Raw genomic sequence first — 18,107 nt, 5'->3', positions numbered from 1 at the left:
AGCAGTTTTAATATACAGCCCTTGTATACGTTTAAAAATTACAATGGTTAACAAACCAGGAGGATTGAGGCTGCAAATGATCAGGGAATACACGAATAATTTCACTAAAGTTTGTGTATATACTGAACACAGGATAATAGTCTGGCCTGGAAGTTTAAGAGGAAGGCAGAACATAGGGCTACAGTGGAGTACTATCTACACAGCCCTAATAAAAGTAGAGGGCAGCATAACAGAGAGGACACCAGAAATGCAAAGAGTCAAATTCTGCAGTCATTGGTAGATGGGAAGTCAGCAGTGATTTTATTGAGTAGTTCTGATGTATGCACAGGATGAAGCAGACCAAGCAATGTCATGCTGGTAAGCCAGCTGTCATCTGTGGGTGAAGTGCAGGACACACATTGAGACCTGCCAGGATTTGCCAGTATGCTCAGGCATTGCACAGGCTTGTATGCTCTGTTTGGTAGTGTTGTCAGATCCATTCCCTGACTGCTAACGAGGTGGAAGCATGACTAGGACTGAAGGACAAGCACTGAGAAATGGAAGGATCAGGGTTCTGGCATAACAGAATAATAATTTTAAGAATAATAAGGTGCTGAATGAGCAGTACCTGAATGAAGCTGTACCTGAAGCTCTTCTATAAATACTTCTAGCCCTGCTGGCATTGAAATTGCCCCTTTTTGGGGCATCATTTTTATCGAGGCATCCCTTCACGACTGAGGACATTGCAAAGGAATTCATATTTTTGGCAAAGCTCAAGCTCATAGTCTTCCTATCAGCTGCAAACAGTCATAGGAGTGGAGGTTTGCTTCAGAGTCAAGAAAGCAAAGAAATAATTGAGGTTTCACCATCTGATATTAGAGTCCAAAGTTGAAGCCCAACTCAGGTGAGAAAAGGAAGGCTAACACAATGTTAGTGAACTCACCAGGATAAACTAATGACCATTAACATGCTATAGGGGAAAGGTTTACAGCCCCTTCAACAGCTCACTAGATCCACTTGAGCCTACAGACTCCTTGTCAAAAGGTGAGAAGATGTTTTTCCAGTCCAAACGTATGCAAAATAGAGGTGACCCTTGCTCACTGCAAAGGGGCTCGACTAGATGACTTCTAAAGGTCCCTTTGAATCCAAACCATTCTATTGTTCTATGAAAACACTGATGAGGTGGATCCTGCTGTCTTACCTTGGCCTGTGGGCTGACCCCATAGCTGGTGAAGGCATACTGCCACTGTGGGAGACCCAGGTGGGTAATCAGCAGGCGGTAATATGCTGTGAAGGTTTTGGTGAGGAAATGCCAGTACAGAGCTCTGTCCAGGAACCATATCTCTGTGTCTGGGGAGACAACTGGAACGAAAACAAACATAAATTACACTGTTGCACTGTAGTGGTAAGAGCAAACCCCAGCCACTGTCAGGTGGGAGACAAAATAGAAATTGAACATGAGCCAGCAGTGTGCCCTGGTAGCCAAGAAGGCCAATGGCATCCTGGCCTGGGTCAGGAACAGTGTGGCCAGCAGGTCCAGGGAAGGGATTCTGCCCCTGTGCTCAGCGCTGGTGAGGCCACACCTTGAGTCCTGTGTCCAGTTCTGGGCCCCTCAGTTTAGGAAGGATATCAAGGTCCTGGAGCAGGTTCAAAGGAGGCAACCAGGCTGGTGAAGGGACTCCAGCACAGATCCTATGAGGAGAGGCTGAAGGAGCTGGGGCTGTTCAGCCTGAAGAAGAGGAGGCTCAGGGGAGACCTCATCACTCTCTACAACTCCCTGAAAGGAGGTTGGAGCCAGGGGGGGGTTGGTCTCTTTTCCCAGGCAAGACAAGAGGGCATGGTCTCAAGTTGTGCCAGGGGAGGTTTAGGTTGGACATTAGAAAGAATTTCTTTACTGAGAGGGTGATCAAGCATTGGAACGGGCTGCCCTGGGAAGTGGTGGATTCTCCATCCTTGGAGATATTTAAAAAGAGACTGGATGTGGCACTCAGTGCCATGGGCTGGGAACTGCAGAGGGAGTGGATCAAGGGTTGGACTTGATGATCTCTGAGGTCCCTTCCAACGCAGCCAATTCTGTGATTCTATGAACACATACTTACCAGAAAAGCTGTAGCTTGTAAGCACAGCATCCCTGATTAACATAGATGATTATCCAAAGGCAATGTGGCTTAATAGTTAGAGCATGGGGTCTGAAAAGGACTTAATTCTGCTGCCAGTCTTACTAAAATAACTTACCCAAATGGTCACTACAGTTGCATTCCCCAATGCAAAATGTATGCAATGCTAATCTTTCCCAACCTGGGACTTACGTTCTACATAGAACATGCTTGGGCATCAACAACCTTGAGTGTAGTCCAAAGTACAATTATGGCAAGCATTTATGTGCCTCACAGAGTAAAAAACAAAAAAACAACTAAGTCAATTGTCAGGCATCTAGATTACTGAATACAGCCCAGAGTCTGAATGTCATGAGAGTGTGTGCTGCCAATAAAAACACATTTTTCAAAATCTTTCAAAAAAGTGATCAAATACTTCTCTGGTGGTAACATCCTTTCTAACATTAAAAAAAAAAAAAAAAAAAGTGATTTTACTTGGGAAATAGAAATGTTGAACACTGTCAACTGAACCCACTGTGCTGACATCTGTAACAGCATTGCAAACAACCCTTCATCCCCTTGCACAGGTTTTTCACTACATGTGCTGAAACCACCAACACTGGAAGGCAAGAGGATAAGTGAGAAGTTTCTGCCTTGGGAGCTGCAGTCACATCCAATGAAAAAGAGATAAGACAACAAGGAAAGAGTTTTTTTGAGAACAAGTGTATCACAATTGCACACCCCTACACAGTGAGCATGCATGCATACTCATACGTGTAGTGGCCTGTGCACTGTGTCAAATGACACACACTTTACAAGTTACTCAGGTGTTTCACTGATCACCAACTGATAAAAGCTTTCCATTTATCTATCAGAAGAAACAGCTCACATCTTTCACTCTCCAGTTCAATTTTCCCATCCAAAGGTTCACCTACTTAGCATCTGGAGGCTCTGCATCCATGCACAAGGTGGAGAACCACTCTAAATCTGTCTCAATCTGAGCCAAGGACCTTTTTTACCATCTATGTTTTTCTTCTAAGAAGAGTTACAGCATTTCTTCTGAAAATGTCTGTGGCTTATTCCAAGACACAAAAGTAAACAGAGATTTGTTAGTGGCTGAGTTAGTCTCTTTGTTATTTCAACATGACTGTCTGTAGGTCATACATGAATGCCTTCCTGTTTCTGTGCATGCAGAAATCATAACTTGTAACTTAAGACTCCAACCTTTAAGGAGGGAGAACATTAAATCTAGTTAAATCTCTGCAAGGTTTAGCCCCTGACTTCAGTGCAGACAGGACATCTTATCATCTACAAAGTGCAAAGGATGTCAGAAATGTAAGATGATTCTATACATGAAGTCTCCAGATGCAATCCACAACAAGAGATGGCTAACTTTGCTCTTTTCAGTCTTACCTGGTTTAGCATGCTTGTAAACAAGACAAACTTTCCCATTCCCATTACATGGGTCTAATTCAAAGATAAGACTACGAGAGTCGAAGTGTGGTTTCTCTGGTTTGCCTCCATTATCTGAAAACAAACAAAAAAATCTTCATGAAACACGTTTGGAAAACTGACTGTGGCTCAGCTGCAAAGAGTAAGTCTGTTTGGTACCTATGAATAAAATCAGCTGAAGAACTGAATTAAACTATTACATTTACTCTTCTTGAAAAGGTTTAAGTTCTTTGTGGTAAAAATAAAACACAACAAAGGAACCAAAACCAAAAATCTGTGAGAAAAATTTTAATTTCCAGTAGAAAAACAAACTACAGAGCCAAAACCAGATAGCTAAAAAAAGACATCAAGCTGGCCTCTAGTCCTTCCTTAGCATAAAGCCAGATCAGCTTTACAGATGTCAACCCTGAGATTTGTTTGTTTTCCTTTTTCTTTCAACAGTTCTCCAGGGTTGGAGATGCCACCATCTCCAAGCAGTCAACTCAAATACATCGCTAGCACTTAGAAGTTTTCCTCATGTGGATCCTGAACCTCCTGTTGCAACTGAAGCCCAGTACTTGTGTTTTTTCTGCCATCTCTCTCTTTTTTTTTTTTTTTTTTTTTTTTTTTTTTTTTTCCTGAAGAAGACAGGGAGAACAGTTTATACTTCTTCTCTTGACAGAAAACTTTTACAAACTTGGAGGCACATACATTTCTTCATGGATTCCAGCATCACATCAGTGTCCTTCTCAACAACAACACAGTCTCACTCGTATTCAACTTGTGACCCCCAGCCATCACAGAGTATGTCTGAAGGACCTTTTTGGGACTGTGTAGTTGCAAGTTCTTGCAGAATATAATCTTGAATTCTAAAGCTGCTAGAGAAGAAGAGTAACGTAAGAGCTGTGCTCTTCAGAAGGATCTTCCATGAGAACATTTATGGGGATGTAACTTTTTCTCAGTCATCTGCCTTATAAACGAATCAGTAGAGCTTTTAGTGGCTGAATGGAAGCAGAATTTGACCCATTTCATTACAGTGGCTAGAAGATCAGGAGTGCACATTGCTGGAATGTGCAAAAAGAAACTTTCAGACACATTTAGAAGCTAGGAAAGCTACAGAGATTCAGAGATTAGAGTGAAATACAACAGTGGGTTTTTTTATGGAGTCAGCATGACACCCAGAACTGGTTTTATCTTAATTTTTCCAGTCTTGTTAGACTTTAAGAGCTCTGAAAAAAGGAGTGGGCTATTTTGTTTCTTTTTCTCTCCAAACTGCAGGATGCCCAGAAATTTTAGGCAGCCTGTAAAGACACATTTTCCAGTGCCACCTTGCACTTACATGTATTTATCAGTTACTTTGCAATGCCAAAGAGCATGTCCAGCTGTCTTTTCACTCCCAAGATAAAAACTGGTATCAGTTGTTCCTGTAATACCATAAGCAAACAAAGGCTTTAGAAGCTGAACCACTGGAGTTAGCCTCTGGTAAAAATGTAAACAGAAAAAAGTAGAACAGGAGGGCTGCCAGGCTGTTAAAAGAGGATGCAAGTAATACTAGTTATTCATAATCCCCATGAGATACACAGCATACAAACCTGCCTGTCAAAGCTGTAGGGGACTAATAGAACACATAGCAGATCCAGCCTGGGAGAACAAGAAAACCCCATTTACTTGAAGTCACCTTTCCTGTTGCTATATCCATATGCTATATCCTAATGTTACCCTAAAAGAGCAAAGGAGATGAGAGAGAGCACATTTTCTAGTCTGTTAACAGGACCTTACCTTCTTCATCTGTGTCATCTTCCAGGTCAGCAAGAGTTGGTGCATTAGGCAGAGCATACATCGAGGAACCCCCAAGCCGACAAAGCTTCGAGACACTATTTATCACCATGGAGCCCAGGGGCATTGGGGTATCTGCAATTAGAATGTGATCATTACTCACATCCAGTGTCAGAACAACATAGGAGATATTTCTTTTGTTCCACACATCAACTCAGCCTCCTCTCCAACAGAGAGGGAGAGAAGAAGAGGGGTATACACAGCAGGCCTGAGCACTTGACCAAGTCAGGCTGCACAGGAGCAAAAATTAAGCTTTTTGAAACACAGAATCACACTTAGATGTGGCACCATCTCCAGAGCTGTGCAGGTACAAGAACAGTGCTGCTATTTAAGCCTGTGCTGCATCTGTTGGCCCAGCCCTGTGAAACTGGCTGTCAAAAATCCTGGCTAGCTATAGTCATCTCCTCAAAATTTTTTTTCCCTGCTGCTGTCCTTCCTACCAGAAACCACTTCAGCAATCTTCCAGTATCTGAAGAAAGCTGGGGTAGGGCTTTTTACATGGGTGTTAGGGGAGAGGACAAGGAGAAATTATTTAAAACTTGAAGAGGAGAGATTTAGGCTAGACATGAGGAAAAGAATCTTTAATGTGAGGGTGGTGAGACACTGGCACAGGTTGCCCAAGGAAGTTGTGGCTGTTCCCTCCCTGGAAGTGTTCAAGGCCAGGTTGGATGGGGTTTGGAGCAACGTGGTCTGGTGGGAAGTGTCCCTGCCCATGCTGGAGCTGGATGATCTTTAACATCTCTTCCAACCCCAGCCATACTATGACTTGATCATGTACCCAGTCAGGGTGCATCCTCTTGGTTCCCACTCCAACACTGTATTTTATCAGTGTGTCAATACTTGTGTGTTCCTTAATGAATGCTTGAGGATTTGTCATCTGTATGTTCTGAGGACTAGTACTGTTACCAGACAGCAAGTCAACAATCAGCTGGTCCAGCCACAGGTCAGTAAAAGGGATTCAAAAAACTTTTACTGGATGCTTGTTCAAACAAGACAGTCACATGAACTGCCTTGGTCTGTGCACTTGCATGCCCTGGAAACAAGGCACTTCAGAGGTCACAATGCAATAAATTCCACTTGAAATAGGATGGGACTCAGTGCAGATGCTACAGCCCTGATGTCAAACTACACTTCCTGAGGAAACCCCTGTATTCAACATCCATCTCCAGTAGTGAGTAGTGACAACAGTCCAGCTTGACAGCCTCACTTGAGCACAATGAGAGCCAAGATAATAGTTGCATAGCTCAGTGCAGAAAGAATGAATCCCTGATTCTTGCCAAGGAGGGACAACAAAACTCAGTCCTCTTCTCACTTCCACCACTGACTCCAGAAATAATTCCAGTGAATGGACTTTAGCTGTCAGAAAGCAGAATCAGGATCTGACATGTACTTCTACTTTTTAATGAGAAAGAAGCATTATCATACAGTGATCCTACTGCTTTCTGATAGGATATTGTGCTAGAGATGCTTCTCTCTCTATGAACTACAGAGGGAGTCAAGGTACAAAATTTAAACTACATAACTAAATGTGAGTGTCAACAAATGACCAATGTATTACAGAATAGTATTTATGTCACGAAGACTTGCTTGGTTTCTAGCCAGTGTTCAGTGTGCAGATCCAGCACATGCAGGCAATACACTTTGTCCTATTGCATCAGGAAAGGATCTCTGATGTGTACTCATATTTTTTTCCTCACTGGGACATCTCTAATACAGGCTACATGACTACATACAGAACCACACTCCCTTGTTTACTAGGAGATCGGTTTTCTGTAGTCACCACCCAAGCTGCCTAGCAGAAACAAACCACTTAATTTTTTTCCAGCTAAGGAATGATGCCAATTTTTCATTCAAAATTTGTACTTTTGCTCAGACTAATTCAGATGCTGGCAGGTGTGTAGTGACTGTGCAGAAAATAAGTCTGAAATTAAAGAGATTCTGCAAAGGAGAGAGATGCTGGTGGAGAAGAATACATAGACTCACCATTAATCTTCACACTCCAGGTCATCTGAAAACCATCAGTCATCAGATAGAAGTTCTTTAAATCCTCTGGCAATATGCAGGAGTTTTTCTGCAAATCAAAAGACACCCAAAGTGTTATAGGGAAATGCAGAATGCCTCCCAACTGAACATTGGTGCAGAAATATTTGCCACCAAATGTTTTGCTCAACTCCAAGATTACTCAAATTAGCTCTAATATCTTCAAAAAACCTTGTGAGAAACTGCTTATTTCTTGCATCTATGCTACCGCATTGGCAAAGATGACTTGGGAAAATGTCACAAAGAGTAGTCAGTTACCACAGGGTTACTACAGGATTGTTCCCCAAATGAGATGACATCCTGTGACACTAACAGCCACTCCAAGAGCATACGTATAAGCACAATCAGTTTTTTTCACATATATAGCTTACAACAGTAGTTTTGTTTTAAGTGAAATAAGCCCAAACCTACCTGTTCCACTAAAGCATGTATAGTATTAAGACAAGGACTCTCCTCTGAGGGATTTCAGTGCCAAGTAGGTGAGAAGCATAGACTCAATAGCTGCACATAATCAAGGAGGTTTCACATTCCTCTTAGCAAGCAGCATGTGTGTAAATACACAGAGTCAGTCTCACAGAGCAGCTGGTATGGCCTCACTCCACCAAACTTCAGTGCTTGGCTGGGGCTTTTAAGCCTGATACCTTCTGAGATAAAAAAAGTAGTAACTCCAGTGACTGGTGAAAGTGCTTCTAAGATCTAGGACTCTTAGTCTCCTGGAAGGAGACTTTCTTAGCTTAGACTTCAGCTAACCAACAAATATGAGGATAAAGGCTTAATCAACAAGAAGCACAAGAACAAGAAGCCCAAAGAACTACGAACCATTGCAGGCACTGCTCCTGGTGACAGGACTGGCTGCAGACCAATGACCCCCCACTCCTGTTCATGTGTCAAGAACACAAAATGAAACAGTACAGAAGCCTGTCAGTTTTAAGAAGATAAGCAAGCAAACATAGGTAGTTAGCTGTTGATTAGTTTGTAACTTTTTACAGAAAAAACCAGATTGAGAAAGATTGAAGTGAGTTTGTATTTAAAATTATCATCAGACTCAAGACTCCAAAAGAATGATGGATGGTTCCACAATCTCCCTGTTGACTTGTCCAAGGGATGCACCAATCTCATTGTAAAAAAAGTTTCCTTTACTGCAGTTTGAACCTCCAAGTTGAAATTTGTGATCATTTTCCCTATTCCACTCCCATGTGTTTTTAAATCTGCTTAGGAACACAGAACTAAATATGCCCCTTGAGGGTCAAAATTTGTCATTAATCCAGCAGGGTATAAAACTTTAAAATGTTGGCTTGAGACTTGCTCACCATCACAGGACCCTGGAAACTAATTTTTATGGGAAAAATGGACAAATACTGTGGGATTTGCAACACTGTCTGATAACTCAAGTCCTTCTGAAACAGGATTTTCAACCTTTTCTAAAAAAACATACAGTTCTTTCATTCAGCCAGCTTTAGAGACATACTGTTGGACATGGCTGGCTCTTTGTGAAGCAAGTTTGACAGTTAAAGCAAGAACAGATAGAATTACAAACTTTAAGAACATTTATAGACCAATAGTGCTGTCCCTTGTACAGGCTTACCCTGCCACAGATCAAGATATTATTCAAGTACGTGTTCACAGCCTGGCATCAGAGGCCTGGGTGGGTTTTGGAGCAGACAGAGAATTACTTTGGAGAAAGCACAGGAGTCAGATGTTAACAGCTTTCCCAGCTTCTGCTGGGACTATTTCCCTAGAGCTACTAGACAATGTAACATTTAAAGTTTTCAAAAATGATAATAATAATAAAAAAGAGTGTATTCTGGTAACATATATCTAAGGAAATAAAAATGAAACATACACATACAGTTTACTTAGCTCTGCTTCACTTGAGGCATGAATTGGTAACATCTCAGGAGATGCTCCTCAGATCCTTTCCCATGCCTGCAATTTGTGCATATCCAGTTATCTACCCTGGTGTTGCCTCACTGCATCCATCCAGCAGGAGCTACCAGCCAGCAGCATCCAGCTCCATTGCTGGCCTCTAGTCACCAGTGGCTGGACCTAGCAAGGGAAGGTGGTGGCTTCCTCTTGTCCACACCTCCTTCCCTCTCTAGGACCAGTGCAGACCTTCTGGCTATTAAAGTCTTATTCAGAGTCACTTTTCTTGAGCTGCTACAGTCTCTGCCCCCCAAGAAGTGGTGTATATGCTGTGCAGGACCCTCTAACCCATCCACAACCTTCACTGCTAAGTGTTAACTTTCTAGGTGTCTCCATTTATTCCAACAGACTACGAGATACAGCTATTAATGTCTTTGCAGCTTGCAATAGACATCCCTAGCACAGTGCTTTCCTAACCCATGTAGAGAAAACCTTCAGAGGTATTACTAAAGCAGAGAATCTGGTACTGTAGAAACTTTGTTTTGTGCATAACTTGTTGTCCTTTGACAAGAGCCTGCTAATGGTTGAGGTCCTGGTGGGAAGTCTCAGGAGATTACTAAACAACATGGACATATCTGAAGTTCTTAAAATGCCTTAAACAAACACACCTTCCTCTGTGGTTTCTTCTCAGTCTTTAATATTTATAATTTCATGCTATGCTTTCACCACTTCCAACTGCAAACTGTAGCTGTAAGCACAGTGAGTAGGGTTAAAACTATGAAGACAGAAAACATGACCTGCTACAAAGTCTCAGAGCAGTACCAATGTTTACACAGCACTTTCAGTCCATTTCAAATTCCTCAAATGTAACTAATTTACCCAAGCAATAAAAATACATATACAAACATTTCTCTTAACTTTGGTGTGTTCTCCTTTAGGTAAGAGAAACAGATCCACTGAGATGGCAAAATCTAAGATTTTAAAATTTCCACCATAGTATCCAGTTAAATGCTACTACAAACCAGGCACAGCCCAATTTAACAAATGTAGCTGATTAAGACAAAGAAAAAAAAAAAAAGATAATTAAAAAACCACAGGTGGATAGGCCTTCCAAACTGAATTCTCCTTTCTGGATGGAAAGAGTAACATGTGCATGTTTCTCCAACGTGTTAGGATTCTCCTAACCATGTCCCTTTGTAAGACTTTCCAAATGATAGTGCAACATACATAGGTGGAAAATGTCACATCAGAGCAGCTCAGGGGACTGTAGAAAAAAACATATATAAATATTTTTTGTATAGATACACTTCACTAATACACGTCTCCCATCTCACAGAAAGGACTGACTGATTTGTCATATTACACTCAATGACATTACTATAATGTCAAAAAGGTGGTTTTCTGACAGCAGAGTCAGAGAAACAAATTACAATGGCTTTTCAAGCTCTGTACTCCCTCTGCACAACTGGTAATTTCCAAGGCTGTGATCTTCAGCCCTGTAAGCTACAATATTCCTAGTAATGTGCCAGAAATGGCTTCAGCACAGCCCTGGCCAGCATCTGTTTTCCCTCCAGTCATCTGGTTACACTCATCAGCTCATAAAACAAAATATCCCATGTGCTCATTATGGTGTGTGAGGTCTATTTTTCTGTTTGTTTGTTGTCCATAATATCCCCAAACAGTCTCCCAAGAAAGCACAGTCGATTGAGGACAGAGAGAAAGACTAGAAACAGGGCAGATTTGCTGCCAAGATCTGATCAGTGCTGGATCCAGAACTAAACCACTGACACTTGGCAATTCACTTAAGGCACTTTTGAAAGAGTAGCTCCCAAGAAAATATCCTGAAGTAGCAAACAGCAATCAAAACATACTGCTCCAGAGAGACTTCTCTAAAGAACACCATGAGTTTTATCCAGCTTCTAGGGAAAGATGGAAGGGATCTGTGCAACTTCTCAGGGCTTCCAAGCATCAGGCCACATCAGCACCCACCCTTGTCCATGTAGTTTCATGACTGGCCTGCCCTAGCTGCCAGTGAATGCAGAAGGCAATAATTTATGTTACTCACTGAAACATTCTTGTTGCACCTTGTATAAATCTCATCTGGGGGGGGGGCTCTTTCTCAGCAGAAATGCTTTTATTTTGCAAAACCGGGACTGGAAAAATAGTTTCTAAAAAAAAAAATATCTTAAGAATAGACATTTTATCTGGTGAGCTTTGACAGGAACAGAGGTGGAGTTTTTTTGGAAAACGGTGTAATTTTGGGAACAATTTGACCGGTTTTACCTACATCACACAAAAAGTTCTGCAAATACTTTCCTAACCAAAGATGTAGAGGGGAATTAAAAATCCAGACTTCGAAAAGACCTCGTTAAAATCCCAGCTACGGACTAATTATTACATGCGTATGTATTGCCACCTAGTGGCTAAGTAAAAAAGTGACAAAAGTGAACACGGGGTACAGCTACTTACAGCCAAAGCAGCGTCATTTCAGGAAAAGTGAGGTTCAAGCTCATATTGGAAGGGCCTCGTGAGGTGCTGAGTACCTGCACTTAACCACAGCTGCAGGATATACTGCAGTAGTATAGACTGTTTTAGGTATCAGACTTCACCCCAAAAGCTCAAGAAAAAAAGGAGAGGGGAAAAAAAAGAGTTATCTTTAATCTGAGAAGGGGGACTACAGTTTTTGTCAGAGTAACCAGAAAGAAATAGACAGCAAAGTCCTACACCATTAGTAGTTCACCTTAACTCTACCTACTTAATTTTCAGAATTTACTTCCACAATTAACTTCCTGTGGTGAGTAAAGTTCAAGCTTTGTTTTGACACCTTTTCAGCAAAGTGGTTTGGTTACAGCATTTCAAAGTTTGGTTTTATGAGATTATTTCCACGTTGAAACAAGCCCAATTGAGTTCAGAGGAGTATCAGAACCTAAAAGTGAGAGCAATACCATGTCAGGAGGAACAGTCCTCTCCTATCAACAGGAGAATAAGCACATGACACTCTGCTGCTCCCAGGGCTGAGCTGGCTCACAATCAGGGTGCCTCAGACTTCGCAGCAGTCTTAAAATATCATCTGAACAACAGGTACAAGAAATCAGGAATCAGTTCACACAAACCTGAAAAACCTGACATTTCTGCCTAGCCATGGTTGCTGGCTACTGTACAAGTTTCAGTACATAACAAGGGCTTACACCACATACATTCTGACCTGGATTTATAGATTCTTGATAAAATACCACCAATTGGGTTGGGTGTTACCAAAACTAGCACATAACTCTTCCTTCTGTTTAGGGAGAACTATAAATGGCAAGGTGTCACAACAGGAGAAGTTATTTAATGTAGTGGTAACAAGAGCAGTCTCTGGGAGCATGTGCTTGAGGGCATGGCCAGGGTTGGAGCGGAGGGAGAATGATTTGCTCAACATCACCCTTTGCTGTGCCTCTTCCTAAAGGCCACCCAGCTTCTACAGTCCCTCCCCTACCTATGATCAATACCTAGAAAGCCACTATTCCCTCATGGTCATTGAACATGGATTGATGAACACATCTATATGCAAAAAAAGGGTACCAAAAATGCCATCCCTGGCCACCAGAGTCACACAGCAGGATTTAGGAGCCCTCCAGTCATGCAGTGCAGTGCAGTGAGGTCAGCTCACGAGTCAAGGTAACACACTGAGTGTTCTTTGTAGTCTTCTAGAACAGGCAGTGGGACATTCTTTGACCAAAAGATTTGGTGGTGGGAGGAGGGGCTGTGTGAAATGGAAGTAAATACCTGAGACCAAAAAGAGAAACAGACAACTGGAACAAACTGGCTGGGTCAGTGGTGTTTTCCAGCCTGAGGCCTTTCCCTCTAGTGGCCATTAATAATAAAGAGCTGCTTCATTTTGTTTCAAAGGGAGTAGGAAAATGGTTTCAGACATGAGTCAGAACAATGTTTGCTCTCCACTAAGTCACTGCTATTGCTGCCTACTACAGTTATTTCTACTTTGAGCTGTCATTCTGGATGTACACACACTGATGAAGCTTCTCTAGCAGATGAGGTGTGTGTGATTGCCTGAAACACAGAGTGGTGACCTGGTAAAAATAAAAAAATCTCTTTACTGTACATGGTGCACCAAACTTGGTAACAGTCTGTAACAAACACACCCAAGGCAGCCACTGCAATCTCCATGGGCTGCTGCACATTCAGACTGACCTCACCTCACTATCACAAAAATACTCACTTGCTCCCATGAAATGATTGCGTGGCGTTCAGCTGGCTCTTTTTCCACAAATGTCACCTCAGTAACTCCTGGAGAAGCCTCTAGAAGGAAAAAAGAAAAGCAGGTTTGCAGCTGGCATGGGTGACAGCAAGCATTGTGAGCCAGTTTTGCAAGTCAACCTGTCTGACACCAGGGAAAAGGCAGTAATGACTGCAAGCACTGTGCTGGTGACTTTTTGTGTGTAACTGTTCTCTGCATGTCTTGGTGAGAGGGATGTGAACTGCTGATCCTTTGATGGTTACACACATTTTGCATCCAGACTTTCAGCAGACTGATGGAGAAATCAACCATGAGTTCTTGGCCAAATTCTAGAAAAAGGGATGATCTTTCTTTCCAGGCTTGCCCTGTAGATTCAGCTAGGTATCAGGATTCAGCTAGGTGTTCTCAGCTTGATACAAGATGTTGTGCAGTGTTCCTGTAAAATGCTAACAACTGTGAACCACAAAGATGGGCACTCTTCAGTGCTGGGTTCAGTAGGTTTGAACAGATGCAGAATCTGATCGTGCTGAAGGGACCCACATGAGCAAACATTCAGACTCAGATTTGTTATGAGTACTGAGCTCATGATTTATAAAATTCTGAGTATTTTATGGGAAAGAATGTTGTATAAATGTGAGGTATTAATATACATGGTGCAATCCTTGCAGGTGAGTGGCAGCAGAACAGTCTCCCTTGCACTCACTATTTTCTTAACATTTCATATACAGACAACTGATTCATTCACTTTGGGTCAGCTCCAGAAAGACAACTAACTTTTTGTTGTGGGAACTGCAAGCCCAGAGCACAAGGCTGTGGAGCAGAAGTGATCACTATGCAGGGCTTTCAAGACTGGCTCTGCTGTGAAAGTATTGGCTCCCAAAGCAGTCACACATATTGTAATTTCTTTCTGGTAAAACACACACAGTGCACCAGACAGGAAAGGCAGGCACCAGAGAGCTTTGGTTTGGTTTTCATCTCCATCAGTGGTTTCTTAATTCCAGCAGTAGCATTGCCCTTGTCTGTTCAGCTGGTAGAAAAGCAGCACTCAGTTTCAGAAAGTCTAAACCTCACTTTAGTTGGGTTGTTACATCATAAGATCATTTAAAAGACAAAACAGAGCACCAGAAAACCTAACTTCAAGTTAAAGACAGAACCAAGAAGGAAAAAAAAAAAAAGGTGGTGACTTAGGTAATCTTTCTGGCCAGTGTGGGGCCTCAACATACAGAAGACTGATGTTTCACTTCAAATAGGTTGATGCAAGGGGTGACAATCTGTCTCTTGCTCAAATATAAGCTGTCCATATGTATTCTGATTCTAAAGAAGCATGTGGAATCAATGATCTAACTGGTCTTTCCCATCTAAGCTATGCAAGCCTTGTGACGAGTGAAGAGATTATAATAACAGAGTAATTGTTGTTTTTGTGATCAAAGAAAATAGCAGGGATGTTTAATTCATCATGTGCAATGGCTCAGCAGGGATGATGGAAGATTAAATAGCATACTGGTCAAAGAAGATGTCTAGGAACAAAAAAGCTGCAACTTCTAAAGAGGTCTGAATGAAATCCAAGATCAAAAGCAGGAGAAACTCCATCTGAAAAGCCTGAATGTCATATTAAAATATCCCGTGGGTAAACTGAAGGCCACATTTAACAGATGTGAGTAGATATGGACAGGAGCTCTACTAAACATTTGTAAGGAAAATAAGTAGCTTGCCATGGGCTGCTTTTTCTTCCAGATGGCAGGAATAAAGAAGCCACCTAGGTTATACACAAGCTACAGGATAAAGCTTAACTAGTTCAGTTGACTCCTGCCTATTAACTATTCTGAACTGAGATCACAGGAAATTTTGTTGTATTTTTAGGGCATTTGATCAGGAAGCTCCCAAAAGTTCCTTGCAGTATTAACTGGAAACAGTCAATGTAATCACGTGACACAAAGTTGGCACTGGGAATCACAGCACTATCAGCCCTCATGGAACTGCTAACACTGCCTAGGACTCTCTAATTTTTAAAATGTCTGAATAGTTACATTCTTACCTGCTTTAGACTGTGAAACGTATGGTCCTGCTCTGGGCAGTCCACCACAGCTAAAGCCTCCCATTAAGACTTAGCTGTGAACAATCAACCTTTCTGCAATTTTCTATTAGTCACAGAACTTCAGCAAAATTAATCATCCTGGCAACGAGAAAGATGCTTCTCTTTTCCTCACATTCAAACCCCCATCATCCTTGCAATAAATCTCCCACTTTCCATGGGGACTAGAGATGAAAAACCCAAAACAACCCCCTTCCCTGCCTTGAACCCATATACAGTTTGTTTAAAGGACTGTTTTTGAAAGAGTGCAATGAACATTTCATAAAGGTATTAAAAAATTTGGCCTCAAGCTCCCCATTCACTGTATGTGTGAAATTTTCTTGATGAAAAAGATTATGCTGAGGTTTGTTTCTGTCTCCTGAAAAGTGTTCCACAAACTCAACAGAGTCAAAAGCCTATTACTGCTCTTGTGCTATGTTAGGTAGCAAAGTACCTACTGGCTTCATGAGACTTCCCAAAAGAAGATTTAAAATGAAATAGTTTGTAGTGCTGCCAACTACTGAGTGAGGCATCTTTCTGAACAAGACACCCTTTGTTATCTGAAAGAATCAATCACTGAACACACTGGCAATGTCTGGCAATTAGTGCAGCAATACTTTTCAATTTAGTGGCACAATTTACTTGCTTTGGACTACTTTACAGGGCAAAAAAATGCACAAAATTCCCAGGAGAGGAAAGATGAGAAAAGAACCAGAGAGAAACATCACAGCAGTGAAGTGGGGTACACATTGCTCATATTGCACAATTTAAGTCATCAGAGACACAGAAAAACAAAAACCCCAAATGCAAACCAGGAAACACCTTCCAGGTGAAAGGGATGCTGCAGGACTTGCAGAGCCAAACCTGCACTTCCTTGCCCTGCTGGCATTAATAACATGCCTACAAGAAACAGCTTAAAAGCAACGTTACTTTTGGGCATAGTTAACACCACGCAGATCTCATTCATCTGAGCCTGAAGGGTGAAAATGTGGACATGGCTGGTAATTTTTTACAAAGAGCTACTTCAAAGAAGCATTTGCCATAATGGTTCATCATCAGTAGTTTCAGCTTTTTACTGCTCTAGAGAGTCGAGTGAGGTTATCCTTGACTTCACAACTGGAAAACAAGAAAAAAAAATCCTGCTAATAAGTCTGACAATAAATTAGTAAGAAAACACTGAACTGAGATGGAGTATTAAATCTTCATACCACTGGAGACTATGGAAATAATTTTGGCTTGATCTTTCAATCTCATCTGGGTAGCTACCAAAAAACATGTTCAATTAACAATACACTTAGGTTCTGAGATGAAACTCCTTGCCCTGCAATACAGCAGCTGGGTGAGGTAATTACAGTGGTCAGGTTGGGCTCTAAAAGCCATGGGAAGAAGTTCTGAAACTTCCATTTGTAATGCTTTCATATTCAAGGCTCCATGTATTGTTTCCATCCACACAAATATCAACAATCTGCCCCTGGTGACAGATGAAAGGTTTGTTCTTAAAATCCTCTATACACACAAATACTGTCATTATTTCTTGTGATTCTACTGCCATGAATGACGTTTTGTCTGAGAGGTCTTAATTTCACATGCTGAATATCTTGCATGCTTGCTGAACTTCAAAGGGCATTGCAGGGATGCAAGAAGGCTCAAGGGCTGAGCACCAGACAGAGGTGGCAAGCAGGGCATGTGGTGGAAAGTCCCAGTGTAGGGGAATAACCTGCAGGGTGACTCCTTCTGGGGAGCTGATCCTGAGCAGATTCACAGATTAGTCTTGCCAGAACACCACAGGATGCTAATTCCACCGGGCATGCTGCTTGCTGACCCTGTGTTACAAGAGGCTAAAAACCATGCAAGATTTTTAATTAAACGCCACTTTCACATCATAAAAGCTTTTGTGTTATTTTTATTTTATTTTATTTTATTTTGACAGCAGGACTCTCATAAATCGAGAGGATTAGCATTTCTCCCGTTGACACAAACGCTGGAAAGAGGGTGGGGTTATTCTGTGCCTGTAGAAGGGTCAGAGCAATGCGATGGCCCTGACAGAACCCACAGGCCGGGAGCTGATCCAGCAGCACCGCCCTTACCCCCCCTGCAGCTTCCCCAGGGGCTGACAGGGACAGCCCTCACCCCACCCGCTCCGAACCGTGCCAGCACCTCGGGGCGGCGGTTCTGGGTTCTGGCAGAACCACCCTTGGGACCCTGGAAAGGCCCTTCCGTGATCCCGGGGCGGTTTCCATGACAACCGAGCGACTTCCCCCCCCCCCCCCCCCCCACACACACTTCTACACACCCACCGGGTGTCCCAGGCCTAGCCCAGGCCCAAGGGGCTCTCCCACAGCGCCACTCACCCAGTATCCGTGTGACCCCAAGGGTGAGCTTGTCCAGGTGGGGCTTGATGCTAGCGGAGGGCTTCTCCTCCATCCTCCCCCGGCCTCTCCTCGGTTCCCTTCCCTCACCGGCAACGCCCCGGCACCGCGGAGGGGGAAATCCGAGCGTGCGCTGGGACGGCGGGGCAAGCGCCTCTTTTGTCCTTCCTCCCACCCTGTAGCCG

General features: G+C 42.5%; 1 protein-coding gene across 1 annotated transcript in view; it reads right to left on the bottom strand.

The window, feature by feature from the left end:
• Nucleotides 1-18,107, bottom strand: part of TPGS2 (tubulin polyglutamylase complex subunit 2) — a 20,369-nt gene extending 2,262 nt beyond the window's left edge. The window contains exons 1-6 of the mRNA XM_071731924.1: nt 17,905-18,107; nt 13,465-13,544; nt 7,326-7,413; nt 5,286-5,417; nt 3,489-3,602; nt 1,181-1,341 (exon numbers count right to left, since the gene is read on the bottom strand). Coding sequence (XP_071588025.1) covers nt 1,181-1,341; nt 3,489-3,602; nt 5,286-5,417; nt 7,326-7,413; nt 13,465-13,544; nt 17,905-17,977 — 648 coding nt within the window. The 5' untranslated portion in view covers nt 17,978-18,107. The remainder of the gene's footprint in view (nt 1-1,180; nt 1,342-3,488; nt 3,603-5,285; nt 5,418-7,325; nt 7,414-13,464; nt 13,545-17,904) is intronic.

Source organism: Heliangelus exortis, chromosome Z (genome assembly GCF_036169615.1).
Source record: "Heliangelus exortis chromosome Z, bHelExo1.hap1, whole genome shotgun sequence".
Lineage (NCBI taxonomy): Eukaryota > Metazoa > Chordata > Aves > Apodiformes > Trochilidae > Heliangelus > Heliangelus exortis.
The sequence above is the reverse complement of the archived record's forward strand: the minus strand, read 5'-3'. Positions and strand labels throughout refer to the sequence as shown.